Source organism: Mastigoproctus giganteus, chromosome 8, assembly GCF_048544385.1.
Source record: "Mastigoproctus giganteus isolate SK-2022 chromosome 8, ASM4854438v1, whole genome shotgun sequence".
Taxonomy (NCBI): domain Eukaryota; kingdom Metazoa; phylum Arthropoda; class Arachnida; order Uropygi; family Thelyphonidae; genus Mastigoproctus; species Mastigoproctus giganteus.
The window spans coordinates 80,594,224-80,618,458 of NC_143582.1; the positions used below are offsets into that span (position 1 = coordinate 80,594,224).

The 24,235-nt window shown below is 39.2% G+C and overlaps 1 protein-coding gene across 1 annotated transcript in view; it reads left to right on the forward strand.

Moving 5' to 3' along the window:
• The first annotated feature begins 1,987 nt into the window (after window positions 1–1,987).
• The window catches only part of LOC150081674 (uncharacterized), a 115,799-nt gene continuing 93,551 nt past the window's right edge, over window positions 1,988–24,235 (forward strand). Inside the window, exons 1-2 of the mRNA XM_090378798.1 lie at window positions 1,988–2,292; window positions 22,730–22,881. Coding sequence (XP_090234924.1) covers window positions 2,179–2,292; window positions 22,730–22,881 — 266 coding nt within the window. The 5' untranslated portion in view covers window positions 1,988–2,178. The remainder of the gene's footprint in view (window positions 2,293–22,729; window positions 22,882–24,235) is intronic.

Sequence of the window (24,235 nt, forward strand, 5' to 3'; positions counted from 1 at the left end):
CTCTGTCTTCTCCCCCTCAACCACCCCTTTATCCACAGCAGCAATTTGCCTCCAATGCCACACTGCTCCAATTTGTGCAGCAGTCTTCCATGTGCAACAGTATCAAAAGCCTTTCTAAGATCCAAGTATATAATATCAAAGTTATTCCCTGCATCCAGTTCTTTTGTGACTGCATCATAGTATCCAATCAAATTGGTCAGGCAAGACTTTCCCTTAATCTTAAGAATGTACTCGAGACTGTTTTCCTGGTGGTATAACAACCAGACTGCTTTGAGTTTATTTAAATAAATGTTCTTGTTTATACTCCGACATGACCATCAGGTCAGTGGAGTTTACAATAAATCAACCAATACATATGTTAATCGTATTTAGCAGTCACGGGCTTGAACCCCGTTCCACTCAAAGAGCTTGTGCTTCTGCACTCGGCTCCTGACCATTCGGCTACGTCAGACCTTAAATGTTAACCGGAAGGACATTCTGTTTTGTTCGCTGATTAAACGTTTATCTGAAGCAGCGCATGAATTCTAAATCTGGTTGCACATTGAGACTAATGCGTTTGAAGACAGGGCGAGAGGAACCTTATGAAACTTGCAATCTGCTATATACTAGGGTGACTCAGTTTAGTAAACCCGAGTGCAGCACAAGATAAACTTCAAAGTGTGAGGCTTCGAATATATCTATTATTTTTCAATTAAATAAAACTATGTAGCGATAAAAAATATACTTTTCAAATCCATCGCGATTTTCAAAAACATTGCGATTAATATCTTCCTTTTAATAGACACTCATTTTGTTTTAATAAACGATTATTATTTCAATCATTACCTCCCAGTGTTTTAGTAAATCTTACACATTATTCTGCAAGTTCTCAATGTTGGTGGTTAGGATAGCCGAGGTCACTTTGATGGATGTCAACTTGATGCTCCTGAAACGTCTACCATGTAGTGGTTCTTCCACTTTAAAAAAAGTTGAAGGAATTAAAGAAAAATAAAGCAGGCGAACTCACGTTGTTAAGGGAAAGGGCACATCACCAACCGATATTTCCCTACAAGGCCATAAAAGCTAGTGATTTGCAGGATCAGAAATCCCCCATGTCGGATCCTTTGCTGGGAATTTTTGGGTAGAACTCAGAGTATTTTTGAGGGAATTTTTGTCAAACTGCTGTCACAATCTTCTTTTCAAGTACATTCAATCTTCATCAATTTAATTAAATTATATGATTTAATTTAAAGTACGCGAAAACTAAAGTATCTTGGGAACTGAGAGTGCTAGGAAGAAACAGGATACATATTCGAAATCAGCATTAAAACACACACAACCACGTCTACCATATTGCTATTGAAAAAACTCCAGTGTGGTTCATTGTTATTTTCTCTCCGTTTGGCTTTATAGAGAAGATAGATCTTTTAATCCAGACATTGAATAATATAACTGTTACATTAGGATGGCTCGAATTACACCGCAAGTGGTCGCTGAGCCCAAGGCAGAGATTCTCGAGATAAACTTACCCGCATTACGGAAGTTGAATGCTAAATATACATCCAGAATTGGGGTACACGAACTATGTGAGTATAAAAAAGTAATTTTTGCATGCCTATTGAGGGTAGTTTCTTTTAATGATTGCCTTGGCTATGGAAAGCTTTACAGAACACCGTTCATACGGTGCTAGTTGGCGTCGACCACCCTACTTTAGTTCTGTGAGGGAGCCAAGAAATGAAAATATTAGTCACTACAGAGCGATGTCAGTCAACACCCATGAACCACTACTTTCACAAAAACCTGTGGCTAAAACACGCCAGGGAACGCTTCTTATAAATAATGTTTTCCCAAAGAACACGAGAAATTTGGGGAAACGACAAGGAGGTCGCAGAACCTCAAAAGTGCGTAGAAGTTTAAATAAACAATCAGACACGTCAGCAATGAGCATTCTTTTTCATTTTTTTCAGTTTAGGCTAACTCTCATCTACGATTCACTTCTTTCGTCATCGCCCAGGAAGCTGGAGGGAGAGATGGAGTGAGTGCGATTTCTGAGCAACTTTCAGTGGTCCGTAACGGTTGTTCTGCCAAAAGCCAACACACCTGCAGGATAGAACCGACTGCAGCTGGCTCGATTGCAGTTACATTTTCCACTTCGAGGCTGATTAATGCCAATCGCAGCTCAATAACGAAACAGAAAACATGCCTGTTAAACGACCAGTTACAGTTTGTTTAGTTCGACAAGAATATTGCGAACCATGGGGGTTTTGGCTAGCTGGGGGGAAGGATTATAGCAAGCCTCCTACGATAGAAAGGGTAAGTATTTCTTTAAATGAATTTCTGGTAAATTGTTTTGACATCTTTCTATATTTTAAGCTATAAGAGTATGTTTTCGAACTTTTTTTTATAATTACATTATCCAGAACGCGCATGAGGTCTGATAATCCCTTTTTCAGCGGTGACACTGCAATAGATCCGTACTGAAGCTCTAGAGGTAATGCTTTTGTTTAGGAAAGGGGGGCGCTATGAAAAAATTTTGAGGGGGATCGTTCGAAGACTTACTCTTTTCTGTGTTATTTTTGGGAGAGAAGCGTGCGTAGCTTTCTTATTGGTCTGCAGACATCGAATGGTAATTTGTTCATGACACGTTCGCAGCGTAATGGTGAAAGAGAAGTGACACGTGAAATATAAGGAGTTTCTCAATCACGTATAGGCAGCACCAAATCGAGGCATTTCACCTTCTTTAGATTAAAATTGTGAAACAACCACCATCAGTCAATGCGCTCTTCAGAGAAAAACTCTTCAGAGATGCACGCAACTTGACATTTAACATTATAGATCCCTTTAGTTTAATAAGAGACAAGGCTCTATTTCGGTGTTAAGTATCCTATCTCGACCCACTTGTTATCTATTAACTTCTATCTCTTATTATAATTGAGTTAGTAATCTTGTTCACAAATAGCAATTGAACAAATCGATGGCTTGATAAATTTTCCGATGTCACTGGAGTGTGGTAAAATGTCCATCCTTCGCAAGTCGGTTTTGGCAAGCCACTTGGCGAATAGTCATTCTGACAAATAAATTTGCTTATTTTTGGTTGGTTTCCCGATTCGTTTATTTTTCTAAGCATTTCCGGAAAATGGGTGGTGCCACATTTGGAAAGTTCGACTGCAGTTACCAATTATGTTCATTTACGTTAAGATCGGATGCGTTTTTGGAGGAGGATACTTTGCATTCTAAAGTTTACTAAATTTGTTTTTCAATTTTATTATTATTCTATGAATTTATTATTCTTGAAAACATAAAATGGGCCACTTTCCAGTTGTTAGCGGGGCTGCCAACAAAACAGCTGTACTTTGGACAAATAAGACAAACAAATGTAGATGCTGTTTATTCATTTCTCTTCTTTAAATACAGCGTAAAATAACTCCAGTGATTTGCAGATTATATGAATATCTTTCACGGTAGTATTATTATTATTAAATCAGTTTTATTAACCATATTAGGTAGTTCACCCCTCAACAGCCTACTAGCTAGAGGAGTGTACAAAACGGGAACACAGATATAATAATAGAGCCATGATATGATTATAACAATACGAGTATATTCCTTATAATCATTAATCATCATAATTTACAAATTAGACATATAAATTCACAAATTAGTATATAAATTATACAATTTATATTATAGCTGTATTATAGTTAACAGCTGTATACAACTTATACAATTTATATACAGCTGTTAACACCCATTTAGAGAGAGATTAGAGTATGCTTATTTACATGACCTTTCAATAGGCTGGCTTATGGAAATCCAAATCTACTGGCATATGCCGATGATTTAAAGTTATAATCTCCAAAGCCAGTGATGATATTCGCAAAGTTATCAATGATGCGAATTCACAGATTTGTGAAATCATCAAGTATCTGAAAGATCTCAATCTGAATATAAATGGAAGCAAATCTGCTCAAATTACTTATTCCCTTCAGAAACAACCCAACCACATAGAAACAAAAATTGCAGATGTTCCAATCACAAACGTTTATGCTCACAAAGACCTTGGAATTGTTTTTGATAAAAATCTCTCCTTTAATGCCCACTATTTATACGTTGCTCAAAAAATTCAAAAAAGCAAATGGTTAATCAAACAAGAAACAGCAGCGATTCAAGACAGAAAAACAGTCATTAAGCATGTTCAAAGATGTATCTTTCTCATTCTGTCCTATGCTTCCCAAATCTGGTCTGGTGCGCCTCAAGTAACCGTCCTTGCCCTAGAATATTGAGTTCTTAGAGCTCAATAGTAAGCTTCGTTTTCCCCAGGAAACAGCTTTATAAAAACCTAAAAACAAAGCCTCTTCAACAGATGATCAACGAGTCTGGAGTCATGCTTCTTGCAAAGTTAATCACCTCTGCATGCGATTCACCAAACTTAGCCAATATAATAGCTGCCCCCAACAGGGAAAATTCAAGAAGCCAGCGATTCAAATCCAACCTCTCCAGGCTCAAACAAATGGACAGAATGTTCCCCAATGCATCTCTTCACCTCATAAATCATCACAACATTGATTGCAACAGGTTAATCAACTCTGAAGCCTACAGGAGTCAGATCTCCGATAAAATGAAGAAAAATAATCCAACCCAGTAATTGCAACTGAAAGCCAAATGTCCTGTTCTGCAATTTTTTTAAATTCATAACTAAAATTCCTAGCCATTGTTAATATCCATATAAAATCTGCTATGTACATATACTCGATTATTTTATGTCATTCCCTTTGTATTTTTACCTGCCCCTAGCCATGTGCTGTGATGGCTTACTGTATTTGCAATAAATGAATATTTATTTATTTATAGGTATCTCCATGTACATCCTTTCGTCTATAGATCCTGTGGTTAATCAATTTCATTGGATTTATTCCAAGGCTGTTGAAGGACTGTACCATATTCCCTGGAAACGTTGTTTAGATCTGAGGGTTTTTAAATCATTCTGGTGGGGGGTGCCATTTTTCACCCTTTGCTCAAGTTTCACAAAGTTGCAAATATTCTTGGCGAGAATAACGTACCTCCAAGACGCCATATTTTACTATATGGCAGACCTGGAGATGTATGTGGATTAAGACACACACATCTTCAGATCTGCAATGTAGTTCACCCATCGTAGAATCCAGTATTCCATGGCTAGTAATTTGTTCTGGTAGAATGTGGATACTGAGGACCAAATTTTAGAGGCACACAGTGGTACGGGGGTAAGACATCACTCTATGTACTGGCCATCTGTTAATAATCTGTTAGTTATTGACAGATGGCAACATAGGTTTTCCTGTTCAGTATGCATGAAGTGTTCCTGGAAGGTGAAGACTTCACCCCACAAGTCCTAGGTCTAAGCAGGAAGAGACTCTTTGTATTCTCTTCCCATTCACGATGATTTGGATATCATTCCTTGTTCGTCTATTTGTTATAAACATCTGAGCCGACTTAATGTGGTTAAGTTGCTGTCCTGTCTTGCAGTCTCTATTATTGGTTTATTATCGCTGGCTGATAGCTTTCTCCCGCATTTCGTCCCGACAATTGTGAGCACCAAATGGACTTGATGCGTTCATCTTAATCTTCATGCTTTTAATTGTTAGTATTTCTTTAATTAGTTGTATTTCATGTTGGACGACACCCGAAAGGTAGTTCAACTCCGCCTAATCTTTAGTAAAACGATTATGACGAGAAACCACGTGGGCAACAACTGGTGGAACAGTTAGCCATCATGTTACTAAACTATACTACAGTTCACCATGATGTCAAACCAGACAATTATACCCTAGCCATGATAGTAGGCCCTTTTCCTAACGTTATATGGATAGCAGGAGTGGCAAATCTTGGCCAGATTGCCGAACGGCCACAACATGATGTTGAACAACCATATCAAGTCAGCCGTTGGGCCCCGACTACTCACCCCCACACGCGATATGATGGTTTCGCCATTGATGGGGGGGGGAACTGCTGTTGTTGGATCTCAGCCTTGGGTCCACTTTTCTTCGGCAATTCAGGGACTTTTTATCACACAGAGTTGTAGAAACGTTGTACACGTGCTATGTATGCACCAAATGGTGGAAATAGACCAAATATGTTATGAAATCTCCTTTATCTTTTATGCATAAAAGACGTTTATGCATGCATGTGCATTTATGTATTTTTTTTTTTATGTGAACAACAAACACGAGAGGTATTAGAACCTACAGTACTTAGTACCGTGCTTGGGTTGGAGGTTGAGAAGACGAAAGAAGATATTTGTTGACATTGGACTTGAACTTCTGTAGACTAATTTTCAGGAAATACATAGGAAGGAAGGTTGTTCCAGAACACGGAAGTTCAATGAATAAACGAGGAAGATGAAAAGTTGGTTCTGTGAGTTTGAAGTTGGACAGTAAATGGATGTTGGCTGGTGGCTGCACGTGTTCGGACTGTTTTGAAAGAGAGAGCGGAAATTATAGAAGCCAATTCAGAAGAACAGTGCCCATGGAAGTATCTGTAGAAGAGGCATGCAGCAGAAACAGTACGTCTATGAGATAGCGAGTGGACAGACTCTGTTAGAGATGAATCATTAATTAATCTAACTGCCTTCTTCTGAACGGAATCGAGAAGCCTGAGAGAGGTTTGGGGCACAACTCCAGATGTGGGAAGGTAAGGCGGATTTGCGATTTGTACAGAGTGAACAGCTGTTTGGAAGAAAAGTAACGCCGAGAGCGAAAGAGAAAACCAAGTTTTTTAGATGCAGAGGAAGCAATATTTGTATTGTGCTTGTGCCAAGAGAGCTTAGAAGTCAGGGTAATCCCCAAAAGAGATATATCATTTTGCCTAGAAATCGGAGTGTCACTAAACATAAGCACAGGAGCAGAAGAATCCTTTTTGCGAGATACAAGACAAGACTGAGTTTTAGAAGGGTTGAAATCAACTAAGTTGCCTTTGCCCTACTGGAGATTACCTGAAGATCGGCATTTAAGGAAATGGTAGCAGATTTTCGAGAAGTTGAAGCTAATTGAGCAGAGCAAGATTTCTCAAAATGGAAAGTGGAATGCAATGTGCTATCATCGGCAAAACTATGGATAGGATTTCCAGTCAATGGAAGAAGGTCATTAATATACAAGAGGAAAAGAGTGGGGGAAAGAACTGAACCTTGGGGGGGGACACCGTCATTAGTGGGGAAGTTATAAAACAGAGAGCCATCTACCATCACCCTCAGTGAGCGATCAGAGAGAAAACTGGATAACCAATTACTAAAAACAGTTGGCAAACCATAAGATGGAAGCTTGTTTAGAAGACCTTTATGCCAAATACGATCAAAAGCCTTTGAGATGTCAAGAGCAACTACTTGTGTTTCACCGAACCTTTCCATTGAATTAGTCCATAAATGGGTAACATAAGCCAGAATATCACCAGTGGATCGACACTGACGGAATCCATACTGGCGATCGTCGATCAGACGGAAGGTTTCTAGGTAGTTTAAGAGTTGGCGGTTAATTGATTTCTCCATTACTTTAGAAAGAGTAGATGTAATTGCAATGGGACGATAATTGGATGGGAGGGATTTTGTCACCCTTTTTAGGAACTGGCTGAATATGAGCAAATTTCCAAGCAGAAGGAATAACACCTTTGGAATAAGAAAGTGAAAAAAGGCGGCAAAGAATAGGAGTAAGTTCAGGAGCACAGGTTTTGAGAACAAGTGTAAGAAATACCATCGGGACTTGGAACTTTCTTAGCATCAAGATTCATCAAAATCCTTTTGACGGAAGACCACAGGAGCCATTGAATGGAGCGTGTTGGGAATGGTGGGAGGGGTTTTACCAAGATCATTAATACATGAGTTGGAAGAAAAATGGGATGCTAGCAGGTCAGCTTTATCCTTGGCTGAAGTGACAACAGAACCATCTGGTTTGGACAGAGGTGGGAGCAGAGATGGGCTAAAGTTGCGGCCAATAGCTTTGACAAGAGACCAGAATGCTCGGCTACCATTAGGGCAAGAAGCAAGTTTTCTACTCTCTTTGCCTGTTCAAACTCTAGTTTAGACTAATTAATAACTGCTTTACAATTGTTACGAGCTTTGGTGTAGGCAGAAAATGAAACTGAAGAATTAGAAACAAGCCAATTATGATATGCAACATTCTTCTCTTGAAAAGCCTTAGCACATTTATTGGAAAACCAAGGTTTAATAAAGGACGAGATTTTATAGTGGAGTGTGGGATAAAGGATTCCATTCCTGCAAGGATGATTTCACTGACACGATCTGATCAAGTGTTGACATCAGAAGTTTTGAAACAGTAATCCGACCAAGAAAAAGAAATCTCCTAGGTCATCCCATTTTGCATCCTTGTAATGCCAAACAACACGAGGTTGGGAATAGCCATGAGATAAAGGTTCCATTGGAGAAGAGACAATCACCAAGTTGTGATCTGAAGTGCCTAAAGGACCTCTCACTTCGACCGTGTACTTAGAAGGGTTGTTTGTGAGAAACAGATCAAGCGTGTTGGCTGTATGATTAGGATTGTCCGGTATTCTTGTAGGTAAATGAACAATCTGTGCAAGGTCATTAGTAATTGCAAAAAAACCTCAGCATCTCGACCAGCTGGGTCGGTGTGACTAGAAAACGGAAGCCAGCTGGAGTTGTGAACATTAAAATCACCAAGGAAATGTACCTCACTGTTAGGAAAGTTGGACTCGAGAAAGTCAAGTTGCAAAGAGAGGAAGTCAAAGAGCTCCAAGTGATTAGTGGAGTTGGGAGAACGGTAGAGACAACAGATGAATTTGACACAATGAGGTAGAGGGATTTTAAGCCAGAGAAGATGGAAGAGAGGAGATTCCAAATTGCTAAGTCTCTGACAGGGAATATCAGAACGGACATATGCACAAGTACCACCTTTGAGGCGAAAGGAATCATACAGCGAATAATTTGGGCATCTGAGATGAGCAGTAGTTAAATCAACCGATAACTGAGATTCTGTCAGAAAAAGTACATGTTGTTTAGCAGACTGCAAGTGGAAATGGACATCATTGAGATTAGAACTGAGACCACGTATATTTGTGAAATGAATTAGGAAGTGCTTGGGAGGTTTAGATCTCTTCGCAGATAATCTTGCTCTATTACTTGGACAATTTATGGTGTATTCAATAGTAAGAAAAAGTGTGTGCGTGGGGGGGGGGGGGGAAGTACTGTATGAACTAATGAAATTTTTGGATATGGCGTACACATGGTAAGAATATACCCAGATCCTTGACATAACGTGGCCTGGACTAGAGGCAGCAAGATTATACACTAGCTGATCCGGAAGCCTCCAAGAGAGTTACCAATAGGTTCGGTCCGGTGTAGTAACTAGCGGCCGGCCTGCGAACACCGTTTTACAGCTGTACACTCGAAATGTAAGGAATATTGGATCTTGCCACGACGTTCATCATAACCTCAAAAATCATCAATCATACTGCATGATGGAAGAGATAGGGAAGGGTTGGCCGGAACTTAGCTCTAGAGACTAAGCATGGGTTCCATAACTTCAAGCCTCAATGAGCAAAGTGGTGGCATTGTACCGGTTCATAAGAGTCATCTACCACCTAGTACTGCCTGGTAACATAGAGGGGCGGCATTCCTCCGTGTTGTGTGGGCGGCACACCTCGATGGCCCAAATGTTCACACCTGGGTGGTCACCCACCATGTACTTGTGCATGGAGGTTATACCCAGGATTACTAACAGTCCCACCATCGTGAAGGTGCAAGCAGAGGATTTGGCTGTCACAGACCGTCCAAACTTCGCCGAAAATGGCTCCACGTGACTTGAGTGTCATCCGAATATCAGTTCCATCAGCGTTTTAGACTCCCAAGTAGCAAGTGCAGCTTGTCTGGCATATCTGAGAGAATGTCTGTGACAACCCCAAAGACCAATTTATGCGTGCGTATATGAATTTATACAGGGTGTTTCAGTTAAACGTTTCAGAACTTCTAAGAGGGGTAGGGTACATCCTGACAACTCGAAATCATATAGCAATGTGGGGTCGGAAATGTTTTCCTGAAGCGGTGTTGTACACAGAAGCACCATAAAAAGAAAAGAGACCGTAAGTGAGAAATCGTTTTAATAATACATGAAAAGAAGCAAAAGGTACATGGATTAAAGTAAGTGTTCGAAGTTTCTTCCACGGGCAACGCACGGGACCACTACGTCCGATCCACTGTTGACCAGATGTGACATCCAGGTAGTTACGAACATCTCCGCTCTAATGGGCAGGGGCTCCATCGTGTTGGAACCACATTGTCTGTTGCGTCGATGCAGAAATCTGTTCATCTCTCAAAAGTTGTGGCAATAGTTGCTGCAGAAAGATCAAGAAGATAGGTCCGGTTAGACGACACGGTAACAGGTAAGGTCCGATGAGGTGATCTCCCATAATACCGGCCCATACATTGACCGAAAATCGAATCTGTGCTGCACGACGTCGTATTGCATGCGGGTTCTCGACCGCCCAGATATGGTCGTTATGCGTGTTGAAAATTCCTTCCCTTCTGAAGGAATTTTCACGGTCATATGAAATCGCTAGTTTATGACACCCCTGTTGACAATGCTGAGGAGCTGGTTGCAAGAATCGCAGTAGCTGCCGAAGAAATTCGAAATTCGCCTGGAGTATTCCAGAATGTTCGGATGTCCATGCGTCGGAGATGTGAGGCGTGCATTGTAGCCCGTGGAAGAAACTTCGAACACTTACTTTAATCCATGTACCTTTTGCTTCTTTTCATGTATTATTAAAACGATTTCTCACTTACGGTCTCTTTTCTTTATGGTGCTTCTGTGTACAACACCGCTTCAGGAAAGCATTTCCGACCCCACATTGCTATATGATTTCGAGTTGTCAGGATGTACCCTACCCCTCTTAGAAGTTCTGAAACGTTTAACTGAAACACCCTGTATATGCGCGCATACGCTTCCAAATTCAGATGCGCGTAAATTCACACGCATGTGCGCATCTAGATTTATGCATGCGCACATGTGCATGTACGTTTATGCATGTGCGTGCACATATACATTTGTGTATGCGAGTACATACATAAATATGCATTTATGTATATGCGTGTGCATGGGAATGCGCAGCACTGGCCAAAAAAAAAAAAAAAAAAAAAAAGAAATTACAAATTATGCACTTCCCTCTTCATGTAGGTAACTATCCAGTTGACTCTTGAATTTTTAACCATGATAAACTGGTTATCATGAAACCTGTACCTGCAGCTATGGATACGGCCCTGTCACTTCCTACATCGCATCCTTTTAACTTTGGGAGGGCCACTGATTATACCAACTGTGCTACCCACGAGGCCTGTGATCGGTTAACACCGTTTCCTAACACCCATCGGTTAACACCGTTAGCACAGCGTTCTGCTATATGATGATGGAATCTTATAGAACTCTGTGCTAAAGTCAACAGGAAACGGCAGTTGCCAAGCAGCACTTGCTACATATTTAGAACACAAACCTGATAAAAATGTATATGAGGACGATGATTTTTGGAGGTGTACTGTATGGAGCAGAGTTGTGGGGCTCAGCTGCAAACACCACAATTAAACCATTAAATGCCGCAGTATACTGGCTCCCGAAGTGGGCGACCTGGAAATGTCATCTCCCACCACAGCAGCACACAACACCGATGGCCAAAGACATCGGTGCTGTGTGCTGCTGTGGTGACAGATGACACTTCCAGCTCAAAAAGCTTAAAGTTATTTCAAAGCTCAAGGCTATATTTGTTTCAAGGTTGGCCCCAGATACAACTGAAAGAGAATTACAAGAATACATTAACAGCTTTTGTAAGTCAAATGTTCAGGTGACCAAACTGAAATCAAGATTTCCACAGGAGTAATCATCCTTTAATGTCTCATATAGTGAGGACAATGAAACAAGAATTCTGGACACTAATAATTGGACCGAAGGAATATTGATATTGCCTTTTCGCAAGAATTCACAAGGACAAAATCAGTAAACCCATCTTCACCTACGAATATTGAAAACGGAAATAAATAGCAACTACAGACAATCAAGAAAATAGGATTCCAGTTCGGCAAAATAAGAATAATTTAAAGATAATTTTCTATGTTACTATCAACACGTGCAATGCCTGAACAATACGAACTTTAAAGACACCTATTCCCTTATTTTACAAGAAGACTATGATATCTACTTTTTAGTGGAAACATGGCTGACTCATGATGTTAAGGACAGTGAATTGGTCCCACCGGGCTTTGTTGTTATTCGTAGGGATAGACTGGATAAGAGAGGCGGTAGGCTCATGATCGTTTGCTAAAAAGAGATTCCTATAAAAAAAAATCAAAGTTTTGGTTAACATTGAAGGTATCTTCCTTCAACTGGGCAGCGGCCCTTATACCTGCTATGCTATGCTTGTCTACCTTCTACCACCTGTAGATAATTCTCTTATGATGGAATATGAGAACGGTATTGAACAAATTTATGATCAACATCTAATCAACTTCTTTTATCATGTTTTTTTGCCGCAGGACTAGAGCCCTTCCTTGCGAAGCACACAAACTTCATTTCATACGCTGATGATCTTAAAATGCTGGTCACATCCGATGAGCCAGCAAAAGCTGAGGCAGTCGCCTATGAAAATCAGATAGTACTGTTCGAACTGCAGGATTATCTAGGACGTCTGGGTATTAAACTGAATCCTCAGAAAGCAGCCCAGATGACTTTCACAAAAAGGACTATTAATGAAATTATGCTCAGAATAAATGGGACCGCCATTAAAAAGGTTCACTTCCACACGGATTTGGGGTTGAAGTGGGATGATCGGCTTACTTTCAAAGACCACCTCAAGATGGCCAGGCTAAAAACGTTAGCGGCGGAGTGGGCAATCCGGCAGGAATTGGGCGGTCTTAGGCCTCGAGAGTTCCTTTTGGAATATCTCCGAAGAAATTTAATACCGGTACCGCTCTACGCTTCGATAATCTGGTCAGGAGCTTCTTCTACTCAACTAAAGAGATTTCTGGGGGTTGAATATTGGCTTCTGATATGGCTAAACAGGAAGATGGACTACCCTTTAACCATCTCTAGGAGCGTGCTCTATGCAAACCTGGGCATGAAACCCTGGGAAAATATAATCAAAAAGAGGAATCTACACACCTTGGCGCAACTTCTATGCGGCCAAATGGATTCGCCTGACATCTGGGATGTTTTGGAAACCCTCGGACCTCACAACGAACCCAGTGCAGTTCAACACCTGGTCTTTAATCTTGTCTGCAAAATGTGCAATACCTTAGGTCAGTGTTCCCGACAAATACGTTCGGAATGTATAACTCCCTGGGAATCAATGCCTAATCTTTCTGCAGCTCGAAGCGCTATAGACAGGATATAGTGAAAGAACTCTATAAACACGAACAATAAGTACTATGTGAAAAGAATTCCCTGTAAAGGCTTTCCTGGATTCACCATTGGGTTTTTGTTTGTTATCTATTTATTTTATTGTTTATTATTTTATGTATATTTTCAATCTGGTTTGATCTCTTGCAATTCCAATGAATATAATCAACTGGAATTTGCATCATGTACACTCTTCTAGCCGAACCAGGCTGTTCCAGGGGTGCCCACGGAGGTGGAAATTAAATGATATTAATAATAATGATATTCCTAATGACTTGTCTTCTTTGTCTGAGGCCGACTACCTTGCTAGCAGCTTTGAAGAAATTTAAAAAACAGAGACGACGATGGGATGGAAGGTAACGAAATTTTCCCTCTCAACTAAATTGATACAGAGTATTTGAAATCAACCAAGCAGAATTGTTGAGCACAATCCACAGTAAGAGAAAGGACCTCACACGAATCCCGGATGGTATCCCTACTGTTTTATGGAAAAAATGTGGAACCACACTGGTAAAGCCTTCACTTAATAAAATTGTTCTTTGAGAGTGGAGTTCTATCTCGCTCAACTAAAAATGGCTTTTGTTACCCCTATTTATAAAAAAGGAGATCCATCCTTACCCAACAACTACAGACCAGTTTGTCAATTAAATACGCTCTCAAAGATAATTGAATCCATTGTAATGAAGCAGCTGTTCAAATTTATGAAACTTAATCTGTCGGACTATTCTCACGGATTTATCAAGGGTCGTTCCACCTGCACTGATATGATCTCTTTTGTATCGGATATATACCAGGCGCTTGACGAAGGAGAACAAGTCGACTCCATCTTCCTTGACTTATGCAAAGCCTTCGACATGGTGACAAGGTTCATCAGAGACTAATTAATAAACTGGATCATTATGGTCTCAGAGGACAGGAACTAAACTGGATTGCAAATTACTTGGAAGGCAGAGAAATGTCGGTGACATATAAAGGTAAAATCTCATATCCTTTCAAACCTGAAATTGGTGTCCCACAGGGTTCATCCTTAGGCCAGCTATTATTTCTTCTCTACATCAACGACCTGCCAAGAACCCTTGGAGACTACCAAATAAAAATCAACGTATTTGCAGACGACATAAAAATTTATAAAACAATTCGCAATACTAGTGACTGCATCATCCTAAACGAAGCTCTTCAACGAGTTATTCAGCGGCTGAAGGACAACAAAATGGTAGTCAATGAAAATAAGTGAGAGCTGATGATTTTTGCCAATGCACACAAAAAAAAACCAAACTTAATTTTTCTTATTGTATCAACAACAAGGCAATCAAAAAAGTTAGCATTGTACAGTCAAAAATTTAGGTATCTTTATTAAAGAATCACTTTCCTTTGATGTTCATATCTCAAACATTGTGAAGGCAGTTAGGAAAAAACTAGGTTTCCTTAAAAGAATTGACAGACTTCAATCAATTGGCACTTTTCATCTTTCTCTGCAAAATTTATGTTAGGCCAGCCCTAGAATTTGCCTCACAGGTCTGGTCCCCACATGCAGCTTACCAAAAATTAGAAATAGAAAATAAAAGTGGCCTTGAATACAATGAGAAATCTTACCAAGAATGGTGTGTATTCTTTGGACTGGAAACACTGGAAAAAAGAAGAAATAAAGCCGACTTACTCCTTTTTTAACCAGCTGTTAAATGGTACCATAAATTGCCCTCATCTCGTCTCACAAATAAACTTCAACGCACCGACAACAGCTTTAAGAAACCACCCACTGCTGAAACCATCCTATGCGAGAACAAATTATGGATACTACACTTTCTATAATAGGACTGCAAGATCAATAAACAAAGCAAATCTGGAGATATTTGACACCCCTGGACATTTCAAGAGGCAACTAAAATTGCTAACCTCATCCGTTACCTGAACTTTAAAATTGACTCTTCTTGCAAGTTCTAAGACTCTGATTCTGTAATATGTGAAGAAATACAAGTGCTCACCCTTTCTATCTGTTCACTTAAATCTGACTGATCCCTCCTCTTTTTATTTATTTATTTTTATCTGTAGATTTCTATTTATTGTTTTGTGTTCTCTTTATGTACATTTACTTTTCTCTTTACATTGGAAATTTATACTCCAAGCTTCTGCTTTGGAGCTGTGTAATAATGCTTTGTAGTTGCACTCTCAGGCATGTCTGATTGCTGTTTTTGTAGCTGTTAATAATAATAATAATAATAATAATAAGGCAACGAACTTTACCTCAACCGTAAACCTCCGCGAGAATAGTGCCATACAACTCCTTCTTGGGTTCGTCTCAGGAGTGACATTAGCACAGCTCAAGCTGCTGCCATTAAGCCTTCCTAACCACGCTCCCTTGCGTGGTCCTTTGCCTCCACTCCCCGGGCGGGAGGGGAAGGTTACCCCTGTTCTCCCCCCTATCCGCTCCTCTTTTCCCTCTGGTGGGGCATGGGCCTGCTCCACTGATTTGGGGGTCATCTTCTCTACGGACCCCTTATTTCTGTTTCTTCTCCCAGCCTCCAGTCTCCCCCACTTTCTAACTTATAACTACTAGCGTCCGAATCATTTCTAAATTTCTCGAGCCCTACATCCAAAAACTTTATAACATCAATTCGCATAACTAGTACTCCTTTTGACTGACCCCTATCTATGCGGTTTTTTTTTTTTTTTAGGTCCTAGCAACTGAAATCTCAGGAAATTAGGTGGCAGGACCTGCCAGAGTAAATAACTATAATACTGGTGTACCTTGTCTGCCTCCGCAGGGCAGAGTATGGACAACATTGGATCTCATTAGGGGCCCGGCGGCTAAATGACCAGAGGAACAACGGTACACGACACTACACATACGTGAACAAAATCCATACACCTTTAAACCTCTGGTATTAACAGTGTTCTGTTTCACACCCACAAGGTGGAGATGGGGGAAATCCTTGGTGAGTGAATTTTTTTCTGTGCCAGTTTTAACTATAGATCAGACAGCTTAACAATCATTGCTAAAAGTCAAATTCAAATGATTCTGAAGTATTAAAAATCTGTTGGTGCCATTTGACACTAACTCTACACATACACCCAATTTACAAACAAAGTAGAGTGAATCTTCATAACCTTATTTGCATAAAGAAACAAAAGAGCTCTGTGTAGTTCATGCTGGCCATATAAGGATGACTATGGTCATCCTTACTAGCATGTTCTAACACTTGGCCTACTTGAACTTACCACATGCCAATCCTTTTTCCTGACGCGTTTCTCAACGAATGGAAGACAGAAGACAATGCAACAACCAAGTAGACCAACTAATGCTGAGTGGAAACGTATTATGAGAAAGAGAGAATATCACCGTTCTTTCACACCTCAACGAGATCAATGAGGCCCACCAAGTTGTGAGAAAGAATATATACAGAGAAGAAAACTTCGCCTCACTAAGCATATAAAATTCAATCCAACGCTTAAATTGCACTCTCTTCAACTACACGCGGTCCTGCTGCAAAAGATCGTGGCTCTTCCGATAAGGCTGTTTTAGACAAGATGGACTTCGCTAGATCTAATATAACTGATCACAGACGACTGCAGATTTACGATGCTGGATCGTTTAAGTCTTGTAATAATGTCCTGTTAATAATAATTTACAATATTATCGTTTATAATAATGATTTTGTTTGTGGGCTGATATTAACGTAAAGTGGGTGTAACTGTGTATTATACCGCTATCAAATCAAATCAACAGATTTTTAATACTTCAGAATCAATTGAATTTGACTTTTAGCAATGATTGTTAAGCAGTCTGATCTATAGTTAAAATTGGCACAGGAAAAAATTCACTCACCAAAATTTGAGATCTCCGTGTCCTGGAAAGTATCCCCAACAGGACTTTTGTTCAGCTTCAAAACTGTTCTCCCCTTGAAGCACTACTCTTGGATGCTGATCTCAATAAATTTACACCTGACACACAGTACGGATGCCAGATCGATGATTTAGGAAACCTAAAGTTATCATTTCATTTGTTGGTCCATTGCTTGGAAGCATGAAAGTTTTTCCTGCCTTCACAAAATATGTTGATTCGTTGACTATGGTGTCTCTCTCTCGAACTGAACTGTGATATTATCGAACTTTTACCTAAGTTAATGCCTAAATGTCTGTGATAAATTAATTCTGAAATTAACAACTTAAAATTGGTTCGGATGAAATAAATGAATAACTTCCTATTTTATATTTTTCCCCGTTAACAACTTAATTTTCTAATATTGCTTCCATAGTTATTTTATTAAATTTTCTAGTGCATACATCATTATAATCATCGTCAGCATTGTGCAAATCATTACTAGGTGCATTTCCCAGCCATTCCTTTCAAGACAATGGAAAACCATTAGGATTATTCTGATACCTAAAAAAGCTAAGAATAATAATCATACCAGCTATCGATCGACTACCATTTCGTAAGTAATAACAAAGATTATTGATAAAGTCATTCTGTCGTACCTTCAAGGTATAACTTCGCTAATACACCTGTGAACATGCATTTTGATCCAGAAGGGGCTCTACAACAACGAACCTAGCTGACATAATTTCGCGCATCTAAACTGCACTTCAAGGTAAGAAATTATCAAAAATTATTTTGAAAATAGACCAGAAAAAAGCTGTCGAGATTTAGACTTTGCCCTAGAGTACTGAGTTCTAAGATGGTTGACCAGCAAACTTGGTTCGCCAAGGACAATATTCAGGCAATAGCTTTATAACAACTTAAACAGGAAGTATCTTCAACAGATCATCAATGAGTCCGGAGTCCATGTTTCTTGCCAAGCTGAGAATTTCTGCAAGAGATTCACCAAGCAGAGCCAAAATAAATAACACTGCTGTTTCTTGAATGCAAGAAACCAGCAAAAAATTCAACACTAACCTCTTCAAACTCAATGAATAGAACGTTTTCTCATGCACGCCTTCATCGCATAAATTTTCACAACACTTATTCCAAAGATTTGTCAACTCTTTAAGTATACAAGAATCGGATTTCCAACACTAACTGCAGCAGTCAATTTCAGCAATAGTTCCATGAATACAAAATGAATCTCTGAGGGATTTCGATAACTCCATAACGTGCATGTAACTGTACGAAAACTGTTGTTGTTGTTGTTGTTTGGTTTTTAGGAGCATTAGCAACTAAGGCCATATTGCTCCGGGATATGCGGTGGTCATTCCCTGACCTTTCCGCATTCTCCGTATTTGGTGGTGACGGGCTCGAACCCCGGTCTAATCAAGAAGCATGTGCTACGCACTGCTGCTCCTTCCCACCTGGCTACGGAGGCGCCTACGAAAACTGAGGTGGGGTCATAACGTGTTGTCTCGTTGAGTAGAAAGACTGTAGAGGCTGTTCGACTGCAATATTCTGAAGCCAGAATGGGGAAAACACGTGCTCTATCAGATTTGGAAAAGAGGTATTATCGTGGGTACTTGTTTAGCAGGCGTTTCTTCCACATCTCAAAGGCAGAAAAGCAATACTTACAAAAAGCGAAGCCGTCTTCTCTAAGGAGGGCTGTACGGAAAAAAAGAACATCCAGTGGGAGAAAATAACATCTGAATTCAACAAAGCCCAGAACTTCCCCATCATGCAACGAGAATTGAGGAAATTGGGTGTGGCAGTCACCCGACTATTCGGAAGCCCCTTGTTTCAGAGAAACTAGTACAATAACTTGTTAAACAAACTTTTACTTTACCTTTATAGATTAACTTGTGTATGTTAAGCGATAAAGCAACTGAGGATATGAGGCTCAGTATATTGTCTCTATATTGCTTCTATTTTGTGGTCCACTTGCCTGTTTGCTGGAATGAAAAACCATGCAACCCTCCCCTGAGGCCAACTAGCTCAGCCACATTGAGAAAAACGCCATAAAAATTGCTCAGCATTTTTTTTTCGAACTCATGGAATTTTTATTTTTCCATGGAGGAATTTTCATGGTTTCAAAGACCATGAAAATTTTCATGATTTCATGGTCTTTCCGGTGTAGTGAGGACAGGGATTATATTCACTGTTCTTTGAATTCACTAAATTCTTCTTTGTGTTCAAAAACAAGTGTTTACTTATCCTACGAAAAAATTCAGGGGAGACTGATCTGGTATCCTTTTTTAGGGAAAAAAATATATTCCTACCTTTAAGCGGAAGCTTGTTATATTTTATATGAATGCAGTTACAAGACATTTTTAAAATATGTGTTATTTTATGCAATGCGGGACCTTTAGATGCACCACTGCCTAATTATAATTATTGCAGTATTTTATTTCAGCAAATTTGAGGGGATGGGAATCATTTTACCGGTAGATGGTGCCACTTTTATTTAACTACTCGGCATAAATATGGTCGTCAAGTTAGCTCAGCGATACGAACTATGAAGATTCATTATGGCCAGAAATTATAAACAATAAAGAAAATTTCTGTGTATTATTATAATTAGTAGCTCATGAATTACATTCATTGTAATTTATGAACTACTATCTGTTTATTTTATTATTTTTTTATTAATAGTAACTGCATTGTCTATTATCTGTATTCTTATTTATTTATCTTATTTATTTATCTATATTCTTATTTATTTGCTACCTGTTTCCGAAAGTATGCATAAATGTTTACACCCATCCTATACAATTAGTTTTAAAATTTTTAGAATTCTGATAAAAAAAAAAGAAAAGAAAAAAAAAGCTAGATCTTCTAATGAGCTTATATCCTTTCCTTTTCGAAATGTGTATATTACATTTCTAGAAATGAATCTCAGAGCAGTATATTATTTATATTTACATGAATTCTGTAATCTTTAGAAGATTACAAGATTTCATTCAACAATGTTCATGAAAAATGCGAAAGAATTCGTTGTAAGTTCTTTTCTGTAGTTGGAGGACTCCTGGACAATAGCTTCCGAAGAACAAGTAATCATTTTAATTATTTATAAACAATAAAAAATAATAAATAAATAAACAGTTAGATGGATCTACAGAAACAAAAGAAAAATAATAAATGTATAAGAGTATAAATATCATTAACTGTTATATATCATCATTCTTCTTTTTCTTGGTGATTCCCTTCTACTTTACCTTTTTACTTGTATTTAAAATTTACATGTTATTGTTATTTCTTTATTGATTTATCTTTTATACATTTGTTATTATATATCTTGACATGGTGACCTAACTAATTAGGTCACTGAAAGCTTAAAATTTTATATATTACCTGGTCTTGGCGCATTATAGCCTTAGTTGCTAATGCGCCAATAAAAATCCAAATCAAACCAAACCCTTCTACTTCTCTCTCTCTGGGTAATTCACCTCAAACCAGACGCTAGTCACAACAGGTACTTTTCAACGTGAAGATGAATCTCCAAGAATTAATGCCGAAGCTACAGACAGCGTAGACTTCTTTGTCCTCCTAATTCACCAGTTGAGGTCCCAAATTGAGGATCTGAAGGATGAAGTTTACTCGCTGAGGAACCAAAATAAATATATCACACATGTGTTCTCCGACCTCTGCTCTTTGGTGAGCGAAAATGGCAAGCTGACATCTCAGCCACCAATAATACCTAAACGGTCAAAAACTACTCAAACTGTCAAACCTCCTAGCCTTATAGGTTCCCACGCTCAAATTCACTCGAGACAATTAGTAGATAGATCTCCAGACACTCCGACTGAGCACATTAGCAGGGCCCAGTCATGCACTCAGCAGAAGGCTGGTGACCAACCACAGCTGCAATCTTGTGAAGAAGTATCCCAACCAGAGAACCCACTAGAAAATAATAAACACTCCCTACAAGCCCCAGAACTAAACAGTAATTCAATTAAAGCCCATCAAGCTCTGCCCACGTCATATGCTGGTATGCTTACCAACAACCCTTCTAGCGATACTTACGTCCCATCTGGAGATACACAAAATTCCCTCATTACCATAGCTAACCCTGCCTCAAATTCCTCTGGATGCCTTCCTGATATTAATATTGATTGCCTTCCCCATCACCCTAATATTCATAACCAAATCTCCTTACCCCGTCTAGTAACAGCCTCCAAATCTCGTCTAACACTGGCTGAGAAATATAACATCTCCGTAGTTTCCACCAAAGCCAAGATTTTTGCGTCCAGATTTGGACCTAGAACATCTCCCGAATCTATAATGAGAATGTTTAACGAGGAACATAACCTCTCAGTTCAGGTTAAACGGCTTAAAAGCCGGCAAACACGCTTTGCCTCTTTCTTTATAATGTGTTCTTTTCCGCTGTCTATCAAAAGGTTGTAGATCCAGCCTCCTGGCCCCAAGGTATATATATCAGGCCATTTTCTGAGAAAAAGAGCCCCCATCAACAACCTCAACTAATTCACCCTCCTCGACAGCAATCAACGCGGCAAGGGAACAAGCATGAATACCCCACATTCCGGGCAATTTCTCAAAATGTGCGCAGCATAATTCAAAATTATACCAGTGGTGACAAACATCGGCATCATCAAATTGGTACCATCAGCCTTCAACCACCAATGAATAACAGTTCGGGAATGCTCATCCCAACGTGGGTCACGAATCGACAAACTCGAAAGCCTGCTTTGAATAAAAATACTAGAGACACCTGCCTTAAAAAGATCCACAAAACTTGCATAATCAGAGTCTTGTACCAGAATGTTAGAACAAGACGCAACACTCTCCAAATAGTCGAACGTTGAACAGCCAGTTGCATTGCTATTCTTCGTGTGCTGATTCCAGGAGTGGCATCCACAACATCCAAAATCTCCTCCTCTACTTCAGGAGTCGTAGATCTTGGTTGTCCTCTGTCGGCAGCACGAGGTGTAAAGGTCCCATGTTCACAAAGGCGGCAATGGATACCTTCAAACGTTTTCCTGTCTGGACATCTTTGTTCTGGGAACCTTTCGTGGTACAAACGACGAGCCTCCAGAGCATTGCCGTCCGCCAAACCGTACATAAAGTGCATATCCGCTTGCTCCTGATTTGAGTACATGGTCGGAATGGAAAACTACCAGATTCTGTCAGTACCTTGTGATGAAGGAAATCACCTGCGGGAGATAAGACATTCCGGTTAATAACTCGGGAACCAAGCATTTCCGGAACTATGCCTTGTATTTTTGAGACACCCTGTATAAGTCCTCTCCATGAAGTTAATTCTTGTGTTCTTGAGCAATCATATCAAATTAACGTCAAGGTTACCAACAGTGGCGCACCTGGCCTCAGTTTAATACTAATAAAATTTATTCTTTCCTTTTATACCCAAAAATAAGAGCAATGGAGAAAAATAGTGGCATAGTTTTGAAAATAACGATGATATATATCGAACACATAATATGGTTTCTGCAACGCTTTTGAAATTTTAAAAATTCTTACATTTCAGGTGATTCCGGGAGGCCTGGCTTCGAAATTCGGACTTCAAGAAGACGACCAACTGATTCAGGTTGGCCCCACAAACATTCAAGAAATGACCCACGCTGAGCTTTACGATGTCATTGTTCGGTCTGGAAACAGATTAGAAATGTTTGTGTTCAGGTAAGATAAAACTGTTTTATAAATTTTATCACATTTTTGACAAGAATTCTTCATATTTCACATAATTTTGAAGATGACCAAATGAAAAGGAAATTAAACAGCGAATTTATAAAATCGTTAGTCCAGATAATAATAATCCTGTGTTCTTTGTACAGAGCAACTCATTGAGCAGATGTTACAAAAACAATACATTATACTGGGTGTTTCAAAATTGCATGGAACAAAAGTACGAATGTATTCTACAGCTAAAACTAACAAAAAAGTTCTTAGTCTCAGAAGTCTTTATTTACGAGGTATTAAGTAAACATTAATCATAAATTAAAAAACAAAACAAAAAAAAAACAGGTATAAAAACTCTAAAAGGAAAGCATCTAAAGCAGTTTCTCAGAGCAACTTCCATTTTTCAGCATTCAGAGCTATGAATCAACAATTCCATGGCAGTTTTTATCCTTTCAAGATTAAGACTATTCGAAATAGTTTCAGCAGCTTCCAAAATGCTTCCAAATTACTCACTTTTTGCGTAATAATATGCGTATAATAAACCATGAATTTCACGTGATTCCACATAAATTAATCTAAGGGTGTAGGGACGGGTGATTGTAGTTGGTTGGTTGGTTATTGAAGGGTTTTAGGCGCATCAGCAACTTAGGCCATATTGAGCCGGATATAATATGTCTGCAAATTGCATGTTTTGTGATCGAGTTTGCTGTTTTCTGAATGAAAAACCTGAGTTTCCAGCAGAAAAAAACCGTGCTACCCTCGCCCGAACCCGACTAATTCTGCCACATTGTAAAAAAGACCCATAAAAATTCCTTGAGTCATTGACGGGATTCGAACTCTGCCGTTATCCACTCGGTGTGAGGACGACGGTGATAATACCAACTGTGCTATTTGAGGACATGATCATAGAGTCTATTACGATCAAATACATCCGTTATTATATTCTGTATTTAAAAGTCAGAAACGTCTTTAATATTTTGTATTTAAAAGTCAGAAATGAGAAAAGTGAGCTGGTTTTTAACGTTTTGCACAAATTTCATTGTCTGCCAATTTTTCAAGGGAGTTTTGCTTCCAATAGGACCCACAATTTCTACTGCAGAAACTGTACGTGCTGTGGGGAACAAAAAAAAAAACTGCATCACTTTAAAAAAAGTAACGTTTGTAGTGAAACATATTCTATTGCATCAGACAGTAATTGCAAGGTCTGCTGTTTCTATAAATAAGGCGTTCGAAGGATATACACGCTCATAAGTGTCCTGTTTTTCGGAGGTGTAAGCATGGCTCCATATGCTCAGTTGACACCAAGAAAAAAAAAATTTGTAGCTGTTGCTCTGTCCCAGGAACGGCTTTCTAC